This window comes from Cololabis saira, chromosome 8 (assembly GCF_033807715.1).
Source record: "Cololabis saira isolate AMF1-May2022 chromosome 8, fColSai1.1, whole genome shotgun sequence".
NCBI lineage: Eukaryota > Metazoa > Chordata > Actinopteri > Beloniformes > Belonidae > Cololabis > Cololabis saira.
The window spans coordinates 24,167,257-24,189,263 of NC_084594.1; the positions used below are offsets into that span (position 1 = coordinate 24,167,257).

Consider the following 22,007-nt stretch of genomic DNA (forward strand, 5'->3'; position numbering starts at 1 on the left):
TGATTTTTTTTTTTTTCGCTCACTGAACCCAGATTTAAATAGTTACAAACAGTAATAGACAAATGGCTGAGCCTCTTATTAACATATATACAATTTTTAAAAGTGAAAGGTGCAGCAGTATGAGGTAGTCACGGTTATTGAAAGGTCCATTGTTACAGCATATGATTGTGGTTATTATTATTGCACAGTGATTGATTACCCTGAGACTCTTATGAGTGATGAGAGTTCATCAGAGCAGCAGCTTGGGGGAAGAAACTGTCTCTGAGTCTGGAGGTTTTGGGGTACAGAGCTCTGTAACGCCGTCCAGAGGGGAGGAGTTCAAACAGATGTGTCCTGGGTGTGAGGGGTTCTGCAGAGATGCTACCTGCCTGTTTCCTGGTCCTGGACAGATACAGGTCCTGGATAGATGGGAAGTTAGTCCCAATCCTCTCCGCAGACCTAATTGTCCGTTGCAGTCTGTGCCTGTCTAGTTTGGTGACCGATCCGAACCAGACATTAATGTACAGTGTCACTAATTGATATGAGTACATAATTAATATGATAGATTAATCATTTCAATCAATGACGGTAATAATATTTTTGATATTGTTTTGTGGTCGGCGATGACTGGAGTATATTAGATGTAGGGTAATACAAGTGCTACGCATATGTCCAGATGAGTGAGCATAACACACGCCTTCAAAATGAAAGCATTTTAATTAAAGTTTATGTGAACAATAATATCTGTATGCAACAAACTAAATCAATAAAAACAACAAAGATGCATCTCACCAGGACAGAGCTCATACCACATCTGCCTGTAAAGTAAGTAAAAGTAGTAGTAAAAGTAAAAGTATTTACTTTTACACATGGGTTTTCTCCGGGTACTCTGGTTTCATTACAGATTCCAAAATTATGAATAAAGAATTGTTCACATTTGTTCATCTATCCATTATCTATACCTACTTGCTCCTATCCAGGATCACAGGGATCCGCTGGAGCCTGTCAGCTTTCTTCAGGTGACAGACTTTGGTTGCACCCTTGACAGGTGGCCAGTCCTTTATAGCGCCAGAAATGAACAACCACACTCACTTCTACAGCAATTTAGAAGCAACAGTTAACTTGACATACATGTTTTTGGGCTGTAGGAGGAAGCCCACACAAGTACCAGCAGAGCACATGGATATTGGGGGACGTTGCACTTTTTACTTGTGTAGGTCTTTTGGGCGAGGGTACTTTTTATTCTTTTTTATTCATTAATCCAGAAAAAAAAAAAGAATATTCAGTTCATTTTTGTTTTCTAAACTTGTTATAAACACACACAAAAAGAACAAAACCCCAACTAGCAAAACAAATTTACCGATCTAACCTTTTTTTCTTTTTTGCAATGATGGGTTGGGTTTGTAGCCCCCACCCCCCACCCATTTCTAAGATATATTCAGTTTGATTTTTCTGTATAATTCACTCATCCTAAAAACGATTGTTTTTCTTTTTTGTTTTTCTGTTTTCAGAATGTGATGCACAACATATTGTGTTAAATTTATTTTCAGTGGATGGTGTTGCTTCCTATCCCCTTGCTTCTGAAATGTATCTTCCTTAATACAGATTTTACATCTTTGCCAGTGTAATGTATTCAAGAAAAGATGGAGAGATGCTATGTTATAAGCACAGATGCATATACTGATTACACATCTTTGATGTTATGATCATGTCATGCAAAAAGAGAACAATACCTATTGACTGTTATTGCAAAAAGGCAACACAAATACACAATGATCTACAGTTTTGCTCTTCAAATAAACAGTTTCACAAAACAATTTCAAGTTTCACTTCATTGCAATTCATTTTTTGATATGACTGATGAAATCTCTCTCTCTCTCTCTCTCTCTCTCTCTCTCTATATATATATATATATATATATATACACTACACACATACATACAAACATACATGTGTTTTGTTGATGCTTTGTTCGAATAAAAGACTTAAAGTAAAACAAAAAATCACTTAACCTACCTTTAAATACAAGAGTGTGGAATTGTATATAAGATAGATATAGATTGTATATACATACTGTAGCTACATTTATATTACTAAATGTACTGTAATCCCCCAGTGGGAAAGAAAATCTTTTTGAAAGTTCTTTGAAGCCTTGTAGGGATATCTATTGCAGAAGAAAGATGACAGAACTGTTTCAGAATTAAATATAATGTGACTCATAGGATCCGTCTGTCATATTTGCCTACTGACACTTCACTCCATTGATACTCAAGTTCTTTATGACTCCAGTAGCTGAGTTGACAAAAATGATTCCATTAGAATAATTGCAGCTCTGTATGCAACCTGATGGCTCACATAGTTCTTTCAGTTTGACACTAATGTCATGGATTTGAGGCAAATGAAAGCCAACAATAACTTTTACAAAATTAATTCAGGAGGAGTGCAAGATGATTACATGCCAGTGATGAGTTATGATATTCTTACCATTTGACCGCCATGAACAAAATATCAGTATCTATGGTAACATGAAAGGCTAACAGTAATTGGTAATAATTAACTGACTCATGTTTGGAAACTGACATAATTGCAGCCCCTTCTAAGCTTAAATTCCTGTATATCAGTTTGGATGTTAATATCCAACACTTAGAGGTAGCACTTACAATGCCAACAGCAAATATATAGATTTATTCTAAATATGAATTCAAATAAATAACCTTTTGAATACCTATTTCTCCTCTTGCACACTTGTTTCAGTGCATTGAAAATGACATTTCAGTGCATTGAAAATGAAAGGTTTTCAAAGGTAAAGTCATCTGTTTTATTCGGTGAAAGCAAAACATTCCTTTTGTGTTTTGTATTTGGACTATTTATCATGGCCTCGCAAGATTAAGTGAGTAAATTTTCTGTTCTGTCGGTCAATTAAAATCTTTATAAAAAGCAGAATGCCACATCTGATGCGTTGATTTGCTTTTTTAAGATTTGTCTTTCCATTTGCTTTTTTTGTTTGGTTGAAGTTTTTAGCATAAGCAACAGCAACATATCATTCATTTATTTTTTGATAGCTTTCATTTACACATATATGAGCTGGACTTATAATAACAATATACTTTCAGGTGCCTAATTTAATTGCGTCCCAAAGTTTATACCAAGTGGCAACTACTGTGCAAGAATAATCACATCCTGCTTATTTACAGTGCCCAGCATAAATGAGTACACCCCCTTTGAAAAGTAACATTTTATACAATATGTCATTGAAAACAAACAATATTTCCAAAATGTGCACAGGTTACGTTTAATACAGCATCTGTTGAACTTTTGACTTAAAACAAAGGTTAATAATATAACTCAGATGCCATATTTTCCTTTTTTAGTCAAATTAGTGTGGTGCAAAAATGAGTACACCCCACAACAAAAACTACTAAATTTAGTACATTTAGTACTTTGTATGGCCTCCATTATTTTTAATGACAGCTTCAAGTCTCCTGGGCATGGAATGCACAAGTTGGCGACATTTGGCAACATCAATCTTTTTCCATTCTTCTACAATGACCTCTTTCAGAGATTGGATGTTGGATGGAGAGTGATGCTCAACCCGTCTCTTTAGAATTCCCCAAAGATGTTCAATTGGGTTCAGATCAGGTGACATACTTGGCCACGGAATCACTCTCACCATGTTCCTTTTCAGAAAGCCAGCAGTGGCTTTAGATGTGTGCTTAGGATCATTGTCGTGTTGGAAAAGGGCACGACGACCAAGGGCAAGAAGTGATGGAAGCATCTTAGTTTTCAGTATAGAGCAGTACATTTCTGAATTCATGATGCCATCAATGAAATGCAGCTCCCCAACACCAGCAGCACTCATGCAGCCCCACATAAGGACACTACCCCCTCCATGTTTCACTGTGGGCACCATGCACTTTTCTTTGTATTCCTCACCCTTGCGACGCCAGACAGTGTTGAAGCCATCGGTTCCAAAAAGATTGATTTTGGTCTCATCACTCCACAGTATAGAGTCCCAGTAGCGCTCACCTTTGTCGGCATGTGCCCTGGCAAACTCTAGACGGGCTTTCTTATGACTGGGCTTTAGGAGAGGCTTCTTTCGAGGACGACACCCATGCATGCCATTCCTCTGCACTGTACGGCGTATTGTGTCACGAGAAACAGTCACTCCAGTTGCACTTGCTACTTCCCTAGATAATTGCAGGGAACTTGCATGCCGGTTTTCTTCAACCCTTCTCATCACAAGACGCTCCTGTCGTGGTGTTAACTTCCGTGGTCGACCTGGACGTCTCTGTGCAGTGGTTGCAGTTCCATCTTTCTTAAATTTTTGAATTACTTTTGCAACTGTATTCTTACTAATTTGTAAGGTTTTGCTGATATTCTTGTAGCCTTTACCTTTCTGGTGTAAAGAAATGATTATCTTTCGCAGATCTGGTGTCATTTCTCTTCCATGTGGTGCCATTGCGGACAGCAGGAAATGGGAAGGGGTGGTTTGCTTTAGGTAACCCCCTTTTGTAGCCACCTGCCTGATGAACACCTGTGTAATGACTAATTAGACTCACCTGTGGTTGAATGCTTGTTCAATTACACATTGGGAGCCTAAAATGTAGCTTTGCTCAGAGACCTACAGTGGGGTGTACTCATTATTGTACCACACTAATTTGACTAAAATTGAAAAATATGTCATCTGAGTTATATTATTAACCTTTGTTTTAAGTCAAAAGTTCAACAGATGCTGTATTAAACGTAACCTGTGCACATTTTGGAAATATTGTTTGTTGTCAATGACATATTGTATAAAATGTTACTTTTCAAAGGGGGTGTACTCATTTATGCTGGGCACTTGTATGTGTGAAAATCACTGCAGTCACCAAAGTCATAGCACAAATAACTAAGTCATGTTTCTCACTGGAAGCTTAATGTTTGTGATTCACATTGCTTCTCTCCACCCATCTAAATAAGTGCAGATTTTTTCTCCACCCACAGAAATGTCATTGGCTCTGTCCTGACACATATATCAACGTGAAACACTTCTGCTCACAGCTCACTGGGGTCTGTCTGCAGCTGATCTGCCAATCCAGCAGTCACATCTTGGACTCATTTCAGGTTGTAAGGGATTTATACACACTCTACATTCACTGTTTAATCTTTTTCTTTGTATTTCATTACTATTTGTATTTATATTTTTTATAGTGTAATTGTTATTTTTATTCTTTTGATTCAGTTTTGTATTAAATATGTCTTTTTCATCCATGATGCACCAATAATGTCTTTTTTTTCTTCTTTCTTTTTTCATTTTTTTAAAAAACAAATTGTAGGTTGTCAAGAGAGCAAGGATGCCGTTTGTCTTTTTTCTGTTGTTTTTTGGGGTGTTCATGGATCTGGGCGCATGTACTGCAGGTAAGCGAGTATTCTCATCTCAGTTTACATCAGTGTAACAGACATATAACTGCGTCTTGTGAGTGTTCCTTGATTCGAAAGAAAGTTTGGCTGACCACATTCGAAAAACTTCTCAAAATGTTTTTCATCTGGACGGTGAAATGTTGATGTTTGACCCGGTCACTGCATTTTTCTTTCGAGCGGGTGGCAGCCTGCTTTTTGCCTCTGCCAAAGTCCTCGTGTTTTCTCCATAGGATCTGGTTGGGGTTTTTCAGGCTTGACAAGTCATAAATACATGATTTGTCGGCTCGGATGAATATCAAAGTTTAGCGCCACATCCTGTCCAACTCTTGAGGAAAAATAGAAAAGGAAGTGAGCCAGCTTGTGCTCCCACAAAAAAACAACATCAAATCGACTCTAAAAAGCAAACAAAGACTCTGTGTTTCAGAGTGGCCAAAAAGTGACAGGATCTTGAAGAGCTCATATGCGTGTCATCTTTTGAAAAGGAGGATCTAATGGTTGTCAGGATCAGCCTGTGGTGAAGGATCCCCAAGGCCTTGGCCTGAATTGAAGCTTTTGATACTCTTTGACTGCCCTGCCATCACACAGCGGCATGTCATTGAGTCTCTTTGAATTAACACGCTGCTTCACGTACATTGTAGAATACATACGGTTTTCAAGTAGAAGTAAAAGTTGCCAGATTTTGAGGATACCGGAAACCCCCCCTTGTGATTAGAAAGTGGCCACACATACTGTACCCCAAGTTTAACCCTACATCACAGGTCAGTCAGAGTTAAGTCTGAATATAGCAAGGATACAGAAGGGTAATTGATTATGCTAAATTTAGAAGGGACTTCAGCCTGAAAAAGAACATCTGTGACTGTAAAACAAAGTAGAAGTTACCCTCGAAGTGTAAATGAAATGTCTTACATGCTTTAGTTAAATTACAACAGAGATAAAGTATAAAAGGCCACGTTTCAACCATGATTCTACAGCTCTCATTATAGCAGCTGGGTTTAGGTGGTGGAGTCAGCCTCTCAACTCTACCCCTCTAGTTCAGGAGTGACTAACCTTAAAGACATGAGGCGACTGACACAGTCCTGCTTTTTTTTCCTTCAACATCAGTGCAATCGGAGCTGAGAATCACCACAATCAAGGTAACTAATCTCTGACCTTCTATCTGAATTATACAACAGCTTTTAATCAATGTGTATACAAAATGTGAGATCACGGACATCCAGCTATTAATCTTTTTACACCTTTTTCTTCAAGCAAGAGCCGTATACCATGTCCAAAGGCAATCAACTGGAAGGCTTTTGCATGGACCTTCTATCTGAGGTAGCCCAGAAAGTGGGCTTCAAGTACAATGTGCAGCTGGTGAAAGATGTTTCATACGGAAGACAGGACGAGAATGGAAACTGGAATGGGATGATTGGCGAGGTGGTGAGAGGGGTGAGTGCATGAAAACAGAGTCTCGCAGACCGCTCAACAGAATTGAATATTAATATGATCCAGACAGGATAATTGTAAGTGAACGTGAAATCAACATGATGGAAAAACTTAACACTTCCAGGATTTTCTTCACAGTATATTCTGCATCGGCACATGTTGCGCAATCTAAATACATAAATGGATTCTCCACAGGAGGCAGACCTTGCAATTGCTCCTCTTACTCTCACGGCTGCCCGGGAAAAGGCTGTAGGCATGACCAAACCCTTTATGCAGACAGGGATCAGCATCCTGCTGAGGAAGGACATCTCAGAGGGAGCAGGCTTCTTTGATTTCCTCACTCCCTTCACATCAGAAACCTGGGTTGGCATACTCATTGCCTACCTGGGGACTGCTGCATGCATCTTTATTGTTGCCAGGTTGGTAGTTTTTATATATGTGCTCAAATGTATTTATGTATTTCTTGGCTGCCAAATTCCTATGAGTACTATCTTCTTAATAATTCATGTTTTTCTTTCAAAATGCAGACTCAGCCCAAGCGAGTGGAATCATCCTCAGAGTGAGAAAAACAGATTCAGTTTCCTTCACAGTCTGTGGTACACAGCAGGAGCACTGACTCTACAAGGTAAACAGCGAAACCAGGCGCAATTACGGTTTCAAACTGTAATGAAAGGTCCGCATTTTATTGACATTTTATGAGACATCGCTGCTTTAATTTCAGTCCTTGTAATGGTTTTACTCTCTGTGCAAAGAGCCTTGAGATGACTTGTTGTGGTTGGCATTGTACAAGAAAAGTCAATCAAACTGAGCTGAAGTGAATTTTGTTCAAGTGGAAAATCTAATTTGTAAGGTGCACACTTGACTCTTTGCTCTACAAGTGGTGTTATTTTTCAGGTAGTCTTAGTATGATTTAATTTGTGAACATGCCATCATTTTTTAATTTCATACCTGAAACACATTCCTAATAAAAATCAGTGCCATTTTGTGTAAGCATTAAGGGGAAAGAAAAATAAGTCATTTTTACACGGTGATTGTAAAGATGATTTGTACAAAAGCATTTTCCACGAAGGACTGAGTCACTGAGACACCAATACCAGAAGATTTCTGCTTTGTAAAAAAAATGCATCAGAAAAACTGCAAGTTTTAAAATATGGGATCTAATGAGGAAAAATAACATGAGAAAATGAAAGGAATCAGGAGACAAGGCCGCATCAAGGTCCATTATTCATCCAGCAGTTGGGGTTTAAAGGACAGTAATGGCAGTGCAGGATTATGGAGAGACACAGGCTTTCCTGCCGTCAGTATTTAACTGTTACTTTTTTGTGAAAGTCTCGACAGCGCGTATCACGGTGTAATTGATGGCACTTTTCTTGTGTTTTTCAGGTGCTGATCCTCATCCTAAAGCTATTTCTGGACGTGTCATCTGCAGCAGTTGGTGGGTATTTTCCATAGTCCTCCTGGCTTGTTACTTCTCCAATCTCAGCTCAAGTAAGACCCCCGAGTCCAGTCACCTGATACTGAAAGGGTTTGAGGACCTGGCCAGTCAGGACTTCATTGAGTATGGCTGCCTGGCTGGCTCGTCCACCCTCGCTTTCTTCAAGGTGAGAGTCTGAGAACCATTTTGATCTGGGTCAGTCAGTGGAAACCGTTCTGCTCTCTCTGATCGCCCTCTCTGTCGTTCAGAATTCAAACGACCCAGTGTACCGCAGAATCTACGAACACATGGAGAGAACCAAGAGTTTTGTGTCATCTGTGGACGAGGGAGTCAAGCGTGCAAAAGAGGGGAACTTTGCCTTTATCGGAGAGTCTGTGTCTCTGGACTTGGCAGTGGCACGTCACTGTGAGCTGGTCAGAGTGCATGAAGTCATCGGCATGAGGGGATACAGTATCGCTGCGCCCCTCGGTGAGGCTGCTCATCTTAAACTCTCAATTAAATTAGACATTTTAGCAAATTGTCCAATGAATGTTATATTAAAACAATTCATTTCCCAAAGGTTCTCCCATTATAAAGAACCTCAGTGTGGCAATCCTTCAACTGAGCGAGGCAGGTGAGCTGGCGTACCTGCGAAGCAAGTGGTGGGCCAGCAGCTGCATAGCACACAAAGGCAAGTCGTCAGCCGTGCAGCCACACAGCCTCAAAGGGATGTTCCTCATCCTCTCTCTCGGCCTGGGCCTGGGGACACTTCTGTCCGTCCTGGAGCTCGCCTTCAAGAGTCGAAGAAGTGCAGCAGAGCAGAGGGTAAGTGGATTGGGTTTGGAGGATTTGGAAAAGAATGAAAGCTGCAGTTGGTTTTTCCCTCCCATTAGAGAACCATGGCAATTACAATAAAAAAGCAAACCCTGCTTTTTATGAACTTTGGTTTACAAACTACAAAAAGACAGACAGATTTAGGAGTTTGCTCATATTTATACCAAAGTTTACATTGAAACCATCACTGTAAGAAAACTGCTGTTCATCTCCATCATTCCACAGAAGTCTTGCTGCGCCGTGATGACCGAGGAGCTGAGTCTGCGCTTCAAGAACAACAAGCCAAATAAATCCCAGGAAAATGTAGACAAAGAAAAAGCATAGATTTAAAACAAACACAAAACATTAACAAGTAGGGTCTGTTTCTTTGAAATGCTAGTTATTTTTGGTTCCAATATTTAACAAAAAAACATATCTTCATAAAGTTTGAACCTTTGAACTTCCCTCTTACTCAATAAAAAAAATACTACATTTAAAGCTTGAAATCTCACATTTTATTAAAATATATATAAATTATTGCTTTTTACATATGAACTCTAGTATTTCATGTTAAAATAACAAATTAGATTGTATTAAAAAAAAAAGAAGATACTTCACCCAGGGTTTTACTTATAAACTGAAAATGTGACTAACAAATAAAAATATCTGCTCCTAATTTCACTATTTACAGCTCTTTTTTTTTGTACAATTGGCAGCAGTAGCATGGATTTCAGCAATATCTTTTAAAAATGGTTTCAAACATAGAAATGCAATGATTGTAAACATTCCCTCTGGACTAAAAAAAATAAAAATAAAATAATAAAAAAATGGTTTTATTGTGTATTTCTGCTCGATGAGTTGGTCCTCTCCGTGTCATCACGCCTCCTTTTTGTGATGTTGTGCTGGTTTTCTTCTTTTCTGAACATCTTTAGTGGTCTTTGGTTTCAGGATCTGAATAGTGATCTAATAAAGAAAGCAACATTTTTTGTAAATGTTGAGACTCTGGCATAGTCGTCTCCAAGCATCTTTGATTGTACTTCTTTCGGTTCATTTATTTAATTTGTTAATCTCTTTTTTTTCTAATGTAACTCACCATCAAAGAAAAGCGGTGATTTACAGCGGATCTCTCTCATCTTCTGGTCGAACATGGCCTTCATCTCCCTCTGCAGGGTGCCCTCGCGCGTCTCGGCCCCTGCTGGCACACAGGAGGCCGGCAGCTCCAAGCTGTCGCTGCTGCCGCCGCTTGATGTGCTGTCTGACAGACAGAGGCCGTTGGGAATGTGCTTCCCGTCCCTGACGTGACTCTGCGTCTGCCAGTGGAAAGCTGGTTTGTGGTTCACCATTGGTGTCGGAGGAGAGGCAATCGGTTTTCGAGGGCAACTGCGTGAGCGGTTCTTTGTCCGTATCGGGGTGGGCGGTCGAATGGGGGTGGGGGCCTCGAGGGTCCGTCTGATCCTGGCAGGGGAGGACGGAGGGAAAAGTGGAAAGAACCTGGCTTCCAGCTGTGGCACGGGCTGAAACTGAGGGATTGAGTTAGTCAGACTCGGGGCTTCTGGTGGTTGCTCGAGTTCAGCAGGAGCATCAGCGTTTGGCGCTGATTCCTGAGAGAGTTCACACTGCTCTGGCTCAAATCCCTTCCCACTCTGCTGCTCAGCACAGTTTGACTGTGGCGGTTCATCCTGACAGACCGTTTGATCAGCTTGATCTTGAGTGCAAGGAGGAGGACTTGTAGAAATAGAGATCTGGGAAGAGGAGTCAAGATCGAAACTTTCCTCTTTTACGTATGGAGCTGCTCCACCCTTGTAAGATTCGGTGGACGACATCCGGCTGAAGAAGCCTCTCCTCGTCTCCGGCGGATCATGGATCTTGACTCTGAGCGCTCGCTTTACTGGCTCACTCCTGGCCCCTTTGTGGATGGCAGCCTTGGCTGCTGGCCCTGGCACTACAGGAGACATTTCCCCATTTCTGCTGTCCTGAGAGATGGCATCCAGATCCTTACGGAAGAAGAGAGCCCGCCCATCCTCCGAGGAGAGGACAGAGAAGTCTACAGACGGGAGCCTTTGTTGGCTCTTCATATGCTTCTTAGCTGCATTTTGGAAGTGCTTTCTGGCGGCGTTCACAGCATACGCAGGTTTGATCTGTTTTACAAAGATAATAGTACAAGACACTTAATAAGGGTGAAATTAGATTTCCAAGTTTATTTTGAAAAGCCGCTTTGAAATACCTTTCCCGTTAAGTCATTAATGGTTACATGAACAAAGATGGAAGAGTTTGCCATCCCCTCCAGGTAGACGTGACGATAACCTATCAAAAATAATCATGCATAACCATTACTTTGCTAGTAGTCATGTCTCTGCTTTTTCTTCTTGCAGTAATTGTCTTTTGCCTGGAGCCAGGTTTTTTAGATTGAAAAAAAAAAAAAAGTTTTACCACGAAACCTACCTGGCATTATGCTGTTGAACGCTACTGTCCTCTGCCCGATGAAATCTCGCCCAATGGGATCGTGGTCCCACACCTGGAACCTCACCAGGGCAAGCTGCGGCATTTGGATGTTAAAGACGAGTGTCTCCTCCCACATGGGATTAAATCCTAAAACAGGAGTTCAAAAGACTGATGAATAATGACGTCAGCTGCTGTGAGATGATATGATTTGTGAAGAGTAGTTTACATAAACACCATTATCATCCACCACTCTGGTCTGCTGCTTTGAGCTGTCGACAGGTAAGCCAATAATCTCAACTTCAACAAAAGGATCGATTATCTGACAACAGAACAACACATGGGAGAGCAGATATTTACTGATGAAAGTCTTTTGGGGCGGGTAATGAGGTTCCAATTTAATATCCAGTACATATTGTTGCCTTACCTCTCCTCTGTCCCCAAACATGGAGTCTTTGGGTTTGGGAAGTTGTTGTCCGCTGATGATCTTTAGCACCAGCTGAGTTTTTCTGTGTCCTGGCAGGGGGTCGTCAAGCATGGGATTAAAGGCACCTAAGAAGAGCCAACAGTATTTATTTATTCTCTCTCACACTGGAAGCATTGTTGTTCTATCTTCCAAATTCTTATATATATTCTGACCTTTACGCATGCACTTTGGCTTCAGAATATATCCACAGTTTCCATTGCCATAGAATTTAGCGCGGTTCAGTTCAAGCATGCGACCCTCTGTCTGGTAATTCATAGCAACTAAAATGACATGAATGGAAATGATAAGCTGAGATCCTCATGGTGGTATTATTCACTATTAAGGCAAGGCAAGTTTATTTCCAAAACACAATTCAATAACAAGGTGATTTTCATTAAATTTTGAATGAATGAATGAATGAAGTTTATTCAGTCATTGCAACACAAAACAACACCAAAAAAAACATTGTACACAGCATTAACTTTTCATACAAAACCAAAAAAATGTGTTGAACAATAACTGAAAAGGCATAGGCAGAAGCAAACTGCTTATAAAAGCCTATCCTATAGTACCAACTTTCTATTTTTGGCTGCCAACCTCCAGAAAACCAAAAAGAGAATAGAAAAGCAAAGAAACAACAAAAGGCAAAGAAACAATAGAAAAGCAAAGAAACATTAACAGATGGTCAATCACACTTATAAGCTTCAAAAATAGCTTTACAAACCATTTTCTTAAATACAACAAAAGAATGACATGTTTATAAATTTATGTTTTTAAATTTAATTATAAATAAAAAGCATGATTTAAAGTTAAAACAAAAAAGTGTGGGTCAAACATGTACTTGACAGAGACAGAGCTCTTTAAGTGTGCGCGTGACGCTGCTCTCACCCATGTGACATCCTGTGTTCCAGTATATCTGTGGGTTGAAGTTGCTGGAGTCCACCCTGTAGTTTGATGGGTAGACTCTCAGGAGCTGGCGCTGGTTGAAACGCACCAACTTGCCTGGTTTTAGCTGTAAAATCTGGTTCATTACGGTCTCATTTAGAGACGATACCTGCCAGCTGGTTGCAAATCCTGCCAGACAGGAAACCACATCTTAAAACTCACAAGCACATCACACATCTGACCACATTTTAGTTGAAGCCATTATCACTTTAGTTATTGACTTTACCTTGTGTTTCTATATCATGTACACGGACAGATTTTGTGTACTTGATCAGGTCGGACAGAGCTCTTGATAATCTCATTGTTTTCCTTTTTCTAAAGGGAGAATTTCAGTCACACAAATACATGCTTAGATATCGGGAAGTCGTGACAGAAAAACTGATCAGCTGAGTGACTGGCCTTACTTCGAGTGATAGACAATTTGTGCCCTCTCCCTGCTGCTGCTGCAGTCTGATTCCCCATCAGACAAGGATTTACTTTTCCCACGGATTCTCTTTTTTCTCTAAAAAGAAACAACCAAACAAACTGTAAGCTTTTGGATATATTCGTGCATTGCTATGAATTATTATGAAACCGAAGAAATGGCTTGCCTTTCTTTTGAAGCTTCTCATGATTGATCTGCCAAGTTGTCTCTTCTTTTTGGGATGAGTACTTGATGTAGCACTGTTCCCATCCTGAAAATGATGAAATGCTTATTTGTTGATTTCATCTCCCCGCACACACACACCCACCCATCCATCCATACATCCATCCACCCACCCATCCATCCATCCATACATCCATCCATCCATCCATCCATCCATCTGCCCTTCCATCCATCTTTTAATGGCGCACTTGCCTGTGAGTTACTGTCCTCATCATCATCATCTTCCTCTTCTTCCTCATTCCCAGTGTCCTCATCAGACACATCTCCCTCCTCTGCATCAGGATCAAGGTTTGCTGGCAGCTTCTTTCCCTAAAAAAACAAGAACTAATGACATAAACTTGACATAAATTTGTCTGGCACTGTGGCAGGTTTTGTGCTCTGTACATTACCAGCAGCTGTTCTTAGCTGAGCTGAACAGCTTACAGTTGTGAATATTCATTCAAACAAATAAATAAATGAACAAAACACTTTACCTTCACTAAAACTTTGCCTTTCAGGATCTCAGGGGACGGCAGCTTCTTGCTTTCTTGTACATTGACATTCGTCAGGTCCAGTTTGTCCTGCAGGACCTCTTTCAGATGTTCGGCCATCTTTTTCTGCTGAGGCACAGTGCAGTGGTTCTCTATGGACAAGATCACTGGGTACCTGAGGGGGGCCGCCAAGACACACTCATGTTTTTCACTGCAGTTACTGGAAAAAAACCTTGGTAACACTTTATAATAACTATCCTATTTATAATAACTAAATAGGTCATTAATAAACTGATAATTAATGAGTTATAAATGACTTGCTAATATTTGATACTTTAAATATCACATCAAATTATGGTTCCATCCACTTGCTGTTCTACAAAGTTTCACTGGTTGATGGTTAACAAACTATTAACAACTTATCTGTAAAGTGTGAGTTAATATATTAGTTAAGTATTAGTTAATAGTTTATATACGTTATTGGGACGTTATTCTAAAGTTGCAACTATTCCTCATTTACTAACAATTAATAAATGAGGAATAGTTGCAACTTTAGAATAACGTCCCAATAACGTATATAAACTATTAACTGATTCTTAACAAGTCATTAACTGATACTTAACAGGTCATTAGTAAATGATTTACTCATGATCTATTACTAATTTATAAGATATAGGTATAAATCATTAGCATACAGTTAACAAGTCATTCATAACTCGTTAACTAACAGCTTGTAAGTTATCTATTGACTATCTATAAGGCACAGTTATAAATCCTTAACAAACTGTTTACTGTTATTTAGCAAGTCATTTATAACTCATTAACTATCAGTTTATTAATGACCTATTAACTATCTATAAGGCATCATTATGAATCCTTAACAGACTGTTAACAAATACTTCACAAGTCATTAATAAGCTTATTAATTAACTATTTACTAATGATCTATTACCTAGTTATAACGGATAGTTATTATAAAGTGTTACCAAAACCTTTATTGTTGTCGTGACACAGAAGTACTCACTGTGATTTTGTGAAGGCATATTTGTTGATGGTTTCAACAACATCTTTGAAGAGAATTTTTGATGTCAACGTGTAGCCATGATGGATGATCGGCTCTCCATCTGGTCCATCCCAGCAGTCCACTGAGAGAGAACAAATTAAGAACAGCAGGTCTGATATATTGTTGGAAATGCCATGAAATCACAACTGAGACTCTTGAGGCTTTTCTTCTGCTGGGTCCTACCCTCCACACAGCGACAGCCTGCCTGCAGAACATAGGCGTACATTTCCACCCTGGACTGAGAGAGCAGCTGGTCTCCTGTCAGGTAGGTGTTGTGCGACGTGGCGATGAAGTAGTTAGTGAGAGGCTGCGTCATGTCCTGGTTGACATGATTGTGATCAGGATTGAAGATGTCGCCTGCTGGACTGCGCATGTAGTTGGTGAAACCTAAGGAAACAAAGATTCAGACCTGGTGTTGTATTTGCCCCGTATTATGTGAGGCTGTGAACTTTCTCCTGTCAACTTACCATCAATACCAAGTACCATACGCTGCAGGTTTACAGGGCATGGCTCAAACTTGGACACAATGTCTACTAGATGGTCTCTGGTCAGACCTCGCATCTACAGATAAAACAAAAACCCATAACTGTCACATTTCTGCAGTTAAATGCTCTTTTCGTGAACTATGCAATGGCTATAAATGTTCTTTCATGCTTTAACAGCGATTCATAGTTTTTCTCCTGGATATTAACACGATTTTGAAAAACAACAGGTTTTGTCAAGACACTGTAGACAGTGCAGTTTAAACCAAATAATTAGTTAATAAATAGACTTGGATCTCACATTCATTAAAGTTCAAGTTTCAAACATGCCTGTTTATGTTTAAGTTCATTCATTTCAAACAAGACATTCCAGGCACTTTTCATAATTTTTTTCTGTTATCATCAGATATTCATTCTTATTCAGTTAGAGGTGGGAAGAACTTTCATTTACCTCTTTGTCGTACCTCCAGTCACCAATCCTTTATCAAATTCCATGGCCCTCAACTCTGGAACTGTTTAGATAGATCTCTTAAGTTAGCGTCATCCTTAAAAATGTTTAGGACCAGCTTGGTGGGGTATCTTTTATTTAGACAAAATTAACAGGCTATTCTTACTGAAATGAAATTGCCATTTCATGGATATTTTTGTTTGTGTACTTATTGTATTTTTCTTTGTTTCTTTTACCTTTTCTTTTTCCTTTCTATTCTTTTGCTATTGACTGTTTTGTTTTGGTGATTTTGTATTGAGGGGAGGATTTTTTATAAGCCCTTCGGGCTTCTTTTCCTCTCCTGCACAAATTATTTGTCCTTGTATGATAAAAAAAAAGAATTATTGTGTTATCACTGTGCAAATAAATAAATAAAAAAAATAAAAATAAAAAATAAAAAATAAATTACAGGTAACTACATATCAAACAATCAATCCCAAGGTGCTTTATACAAAAATGAATTAACAACACTGTCAAAGCTCCCTGCCACCAAACAATAGGTTGTCATGATTTGAAATGAAAGAATAATTGAAAAAGATTCATGCATATAAATAATAAAAAGAATAAATACATGTAATTTACAGAACATGCATAAACAGCCATTGTTCAAAAGTACAATTTAAAAAAAGGTGTCACCTACAAAAAAAGTGTAATTTGATAAAAATCATGGCTATTCTGACTCATTTATACCTTCTGTTCATTCTCCAGGAAGCGTGAAAGGTCATGGAGATCCATCACGTCCTTGTGGTTGCTGTAGGAGATCATAATCAGGTAGAGGTCTCGCCGTGTGGAAATCATCTTGTAGAAGGAGCAGAATTCATCAAAGCCCAGAGATCCCTGGATCTCATCCGTGTCTGCCTCCTGCAGATAGGGACAAAGCGGTTTTGTGATCTGAGGTAATCAAACTGCCAGAGAAAATGCGTACCATATGATGGCTTTCTTTCTTGCAATGAAAACACACCTACAGTCTCCCACAGAGGCTGCAGCCATCAGCAGGACGGAGTGGGGGGCAGTAGGCTACTAAACTCATACAATAATGCAGTGCGACAAATGCCATCTGTGGTGGACATGTGGCCTTCCTGTGGCACTCTCCTGCACGTTTATGCCAAGTTACTATGCATTTGTTTGCACCAGTACATTTAATCATCTTGCATCTTTGCCAAAAGTGATTAAGAGATCACGATGAACAATCCCCTTAAAGACACTTACATTTTCCATCTTAGGTCATAATACCCTTTGTTTTTGAAATTTGTCTTGATTTGATTTTTTGTAGCTGAGCCTTTGCATGTTGCATGAATAACTTTATGAAATAAAATTTTAAGTTTGCATGTCCAATGATCAGCTGCTTCCCCCAGCAGGTCAGCACCAGTGGGCTCCTCAACTATGTGTTGCCTGAGGTCTTCGTTTAGACTCCAAACTCCCCAGATACCAGCCTGATGGCAGCTTGGGGATCAAGGGGAAGCACATCCAGCCCACAGAGAACCCTCAACACATCCTACAGGACCCAAAGTATCCAGGACATCCTCACAAGGTGTTGGTCCAGACCCTGACTGGTCAGACCTCTTTTGGTTTTTGTGTTTGTAATGTTATGGCCAACTGATCTAACCTATAATATGGTTCAAACTATGAGTCTTAAAAATTACATTTATTTCATCTTTATTTTAGGTTTTACAGGAAATATATTACTATATAGAGAGTAATAGTACCGGTAGTATCCTAGTCGTTTCATTAGTATTTTAATAGACGATTTAACTGGATTCCTTTCATGTTGATAATTTGATTTCATTAATTTATTTTAATTTTCTATATATTGTCATTACTTTTTTTCTGGTTGAGACACATTTAGTGATGCCACAAAGTTACAATAAAGATGAAAATTAAATAATACTGATATTCTTGTTCCCCAGATTATGACTCCTGTCCTGTGTAAAGTGATGGCCTGCTTTCCCCTTTAGCACCACAAATACAATGAAATATAATTAAGAACTACATAAGAAACTACTAAACACCATGTTTTAAAATGTTGTCCTGTTGTTATTAACAGTAAACATTAGATTGCTAACAAGCTTTTAAAGCAGTGAACATGAAATGTGCAGAATGTAACTCTTTATGTGATAGCAGTGTTGATGGATGACTGCTGAAGTCTACACGGAGGCTCTACGGTAGCTTGTGTGGTGGTCTGGAGGTCTTACTTGGAACATTTCCCTGACTTTCTGTTTGGGTAGATTCACATTGAGTTTGTGGAGCAGCTGGTGAACCTCTCCGATGCTCAACGTGCCATCTCCATTCTTGTCGGCCTCTGAGAAAGTCTGCTGTAACCACCTGCGACTGCAGTTAAGGCTGAACAACAGATCTGAGCCTAATGTGCGCTGAGCTTTAAATTGTTAATCACACTTTTGTCATTTGGAGACGGATTTGTGTGTGTGAGTGGATGTGTTAAGGATATTGATCCCGGGTGCGCTGCCTGCGGGCCAAGCTGTCTTCATCGCTGATTCCAGCCATCAGGTATTTGAGGCCTGTGATCCAGGTGCGGGTCTCCTCGGCGTTTGTGGAGACCAGGTCCAGGGACTTCACACGCTCCCCGTAGTAAATACTGAAGCAGCAGTTTGGGTCGAAGCGATTGTCTGCATAACACCTGAAGATCTCTGACTTTTTCCCCTCACAAACCTCGTGGATGGAATCAACAGAAACTGAAACAAGAAGAGATGGAGGGCATTCAAACATGAAACATGTGACAACGGATGACAGTTGTGATTATTTGTAGACTGCTATTGTTACCATTTGGGTATATGTATATATATACCGTATTTTCTGGACTATAAGCTGCACCTGTATATAAGCCGCATCAGCTCTATTTTTAAAAAAAACTATAAAAAAAGATATATAAGCCGCAACCGCTCTATTTAGAAAAAAAGATATGCAAGCCGCAGATATTTATGTTGTTAGATTAGATATTTACTACATGTACAGAAGGATTTTGAACTGTAAATGATGTACATGTTTGTACCTAAATAGATCCTTTCCTAACAATGTCTTTTAACACGGCAGCAACTTTGCTGATTAAAACTGGACAGAACCAAGAGAAAATAACCGGTATTTATTCATCTATTTATCTGTTTGAAATCTGCTTCTACTTCTATCTGCTAAAGAAGAAGTAGCGTATTCTTCTTTGCATTTATTTTGTCTTAGTTTTTATTCTAATTCCGGTTAGCACTCCCCCTAGCGGTGGAAGAAAAATCCACAGAATAGCCGCACCTTTGTATAAGCCGCATGGTTCAAAACCTATGAAAAAGGTAGCGGCTTATAGTCCAGAAAATACGGTATATATATATATATATATATATATATATATATATATATATATATATATATATATATATATATATATATATATATATATATATATATATTTATATTTATTTAAGTAGTTGTCATTGCTTCATTATTTGTAATCTTTTTGCTTCTTTGTGAATATTTCTTTTTCAATGTCTGTGTTTGCTTTTTGGGTTTTGATGATTTATTCTATCCTTTTAATCAACCTGCCAGGGGGTGCAGATCAAAATGAGCCTGTATTAAAATAAAATACGCTTTAAATATTTCTATATGTATAAGATTGTGATATATTTGATGTAAATCGGTGCCTTCAAGACGTATGGTGTATTGTATAGACATTATATTTGTCATAAAATAACTGAGAGAATCCACTTTGTTTGAAGATATAAACTATGATAGGTCTTTGTGAAACTAAAATTCCAACTTGTCTGTGAAATCTGTTGGCCTCCTCTTGGATCTCTCCACAACTGAGCTCATTCCAACAATAATACATTGCATCTGGGAAATCTTTGCTCAGTTTTTAGTCAGGTCAAAATCATGACACTTCTACAAAAACAAAAACAAAAGAATCTATGGTGGATTAGTACCTGGCAAATTTCCTTTATTTTTCCTTCATCTTTTCTTTTTCATATCAAACTGCTCTACTCCTGATTGTATCTACTGCTGCGGCTCAATTCAGTCCCAAAGTATTCACAGTTCCTGCCGAGTGGATACATTCATAACCGGATGCTAAATTATTGTTATTGCGGGGTGACGCTCGCTCACTTTTGGCCTTGTCATTCTTCCTGGAGGGTTTCCACCGGATACAGGTTTTGTGCTCATCGAGGTAAAAGAACCGAACCAGTCCTTTCTTCTTTCCCTTCAGTTTGGTCATCTGGGTGCCGGTCTGCATGGTGCACATACACCTTTCCACTTCAGGGAAGAACACAGAATTTGGTTATTTATCAATCACATGTATATATCTAACTATTAATTATGTTCGTCAGAGACTCAAAGGAAGCAACACAGTAAAGTATTCACTGATAACTTAAATGAAAATGCTGACATTTTGACATTATGAGAACAGATAGCCTTAGTTTTTTAGTTTAAAATGACATTATATAAACCAGAGAGCATGAGTTATTATTGCTAATCCAGACAATTTGCATGATATGGAATGTGGAGCAGTTCAAAGCTGTTTTGTGGTTTGGGAATAACAACTTCAAAGCAATTCATAAAACAGTCTTCAAGCACTTGTTTAGGAGATTATGGGCTGGCTCATATAGTATTAAGTGTTATTAGGAAGATGCATTGGACAAGTATAAAGTAAACAGTCCCTGAATTGATAATTGAAACACTATCGAAGCAACATTTTTAGGAGCAATCAGCTTTATGATTCTTTCTTTTGAATTTGCTTGAATAAAATCATCATTTAGAGTCTATGTAAAATAGTTGACATGCATAAAATGGCATCATAACAGCCGAGCAATTGTCAGGTCTTTGTTTTTATGTGCTGCGAGCGAGCAGGTAACCTTTGTTTGTAATCTGAAGCTCAGATACGTGTGACGCAACCTGGACCTTCATGTAGGCTAATCCTGAGGATTGTCTCCTGTCCATATGCCCATTATCTGCTTCTCTGCTTCTCTGTTCTGTTATGTGTGCAACTTCACCACTTCGGAGGACACTTCAGATAAAATATGGTTGTCACAAGCATGTTTAAAGTATACAATTAATGTTATTTCTTTCTTATACAAAAAAGGGAAGAAAAGAAAATAAGACACACCCATTCAGGCTACAACAGAGTGTAAGCATTTTCTGCTACACCCTCTGTTAATCTACTATAGCAGTTTGAATGTTTTTGAGGGGAAAAATTTGACTAGTAGTTAGGGATCCTTACCCATCTGACCCAGTCTCCATTTAGGCTGTGCAACCACGCTGCCACCAATCCAGAAAAACTCCTCTGCGAGCCTAGAGACGGATGCTTTCTGCCAGAGTTTTGGAGAGCTCATAATAGAGGGGGTGGGTGAATTGAGGGGGCTTGAGGTCGGCTTGGCCCGATGAGCGGATCGCTTAGCCAGTGAGGGAGAGAACATTCCTGGTGAAAAAGATCCAAGAGACTGAAAGTTGGTCTTCTTAGGTGACGGAGAGGTCAGTGGTGGACTCCGACTCGGCCCTGGAGACTGTGGAGCCATCGCTGGCCTTATGTTCATCCCTGGACTGTACATTTGGTTGCGGCTTTCCTGTCCCATTTACACCACATGAAGTCACCTTCCTCCTCCCTTTGCTGGGTTCTTCAGAAAAATCCTTTTGTTAGACCACATGTTGTCTTTTTTCTCCCATCTTTGTCTTTTCAGATGAGATGAAGGACCTGTATTTGCATCCTGGAGGTTAATTCCCAGTGGTCCCGTGTCCAGTGACCCAGTGCAGCAGCCATAGGCTCCTAATTATTTATGTTTAGGCATGTATAGCAAGCAGGCTGTTGGAAAAAGAAGTGTGCAATGTGTGCGAGAATAACTAATTCGTTCTCAAGTAGTAATCCCACAATGAGGCTTCAGCCTTGCTTTGGTGTAGGGATTTTCCTGCAGCCAGTAAGCCTCTGACGACAGAGACGGAACAGGAAGGGTGCAAATATCTACTCTGTGACACAAACTGAAGTGGTACCATTA

At 39.3% G+C, this 22,007-nt stretch overlaps 2 protein-coding genes across 2 annotated transcripts; one reads left to right on the forward strand and one right to left on the reverse strand.

Annotated features, from left to right (window-relative positions):
- The first annotated feature begins 3,808 nt into the window (after positions 1-3,808).
- si:dkey-183j2.10 (glutamate receptor U1) lies at positions 3,809-9,827 on the forward strand. Its single transcript, XM_061728286.1, has 11 exons — positions 3,809-3,994; positions 5,020-5,082; positions 5,295-5,376; positions 6,481-6,512; positions 6,628-6,807; positions 7,000-7,223; positions 7,332-7,429; positions 8,188-8,405; positions 8,488-8,707; positions 8,799-9,043; positions 9,278-9,827. The coding sequence occupies exons 1-11, from the start codon at positions 3,809-3,811 to the stop codon at positions 9,374-9,376; spliced, it is 1,647 nt and encodes a 548-aa protein (XP_061584270.1). The 3' UTR covers positions 9,377-9,827.
- plch2b (phospholipase C, eta 2b) lies at positions 8,816-21,891 on the reverse strand. The gene is made up of 21 exons (XM_061727359.1): positions 21,239-21,891; positions 20,128-20,274; positions 18,476-18,719; positions 18,222-18,351; positions 16,720-16,890; positions 15,528-15,621; positions 15,244-15,447; positions 15,022-15,142; positions 14,001-14,172; positions 13,720-13,836; positions 13,472-13,555; positions 13,286-13,383; positions 13,108-13,196; positions 12,825-13,010; positions 12,110-12,217; positions 11,898-12,022; positions 11,708-11,792; positions 11,474-11,620; positions 11,256-11,335; positions 10,125-11,169; positions 8,816-9,994 (listed from the first exon to the last, which is right to left on the reverse strand). Exons 1-21 carry the CDS (start codon positions 21,588-21,590, stop codon positions 9,960-9,962), a joined length of 3,834 nt encoding a protein of 1,277 aa, XP_061583343.1. The 5' UTR covers positions 21,591-21,891; the 3' UTR covers positions 8,816-9,959.
- Positions 21,892-22,007: the final 116 nt, after the last annotated feature.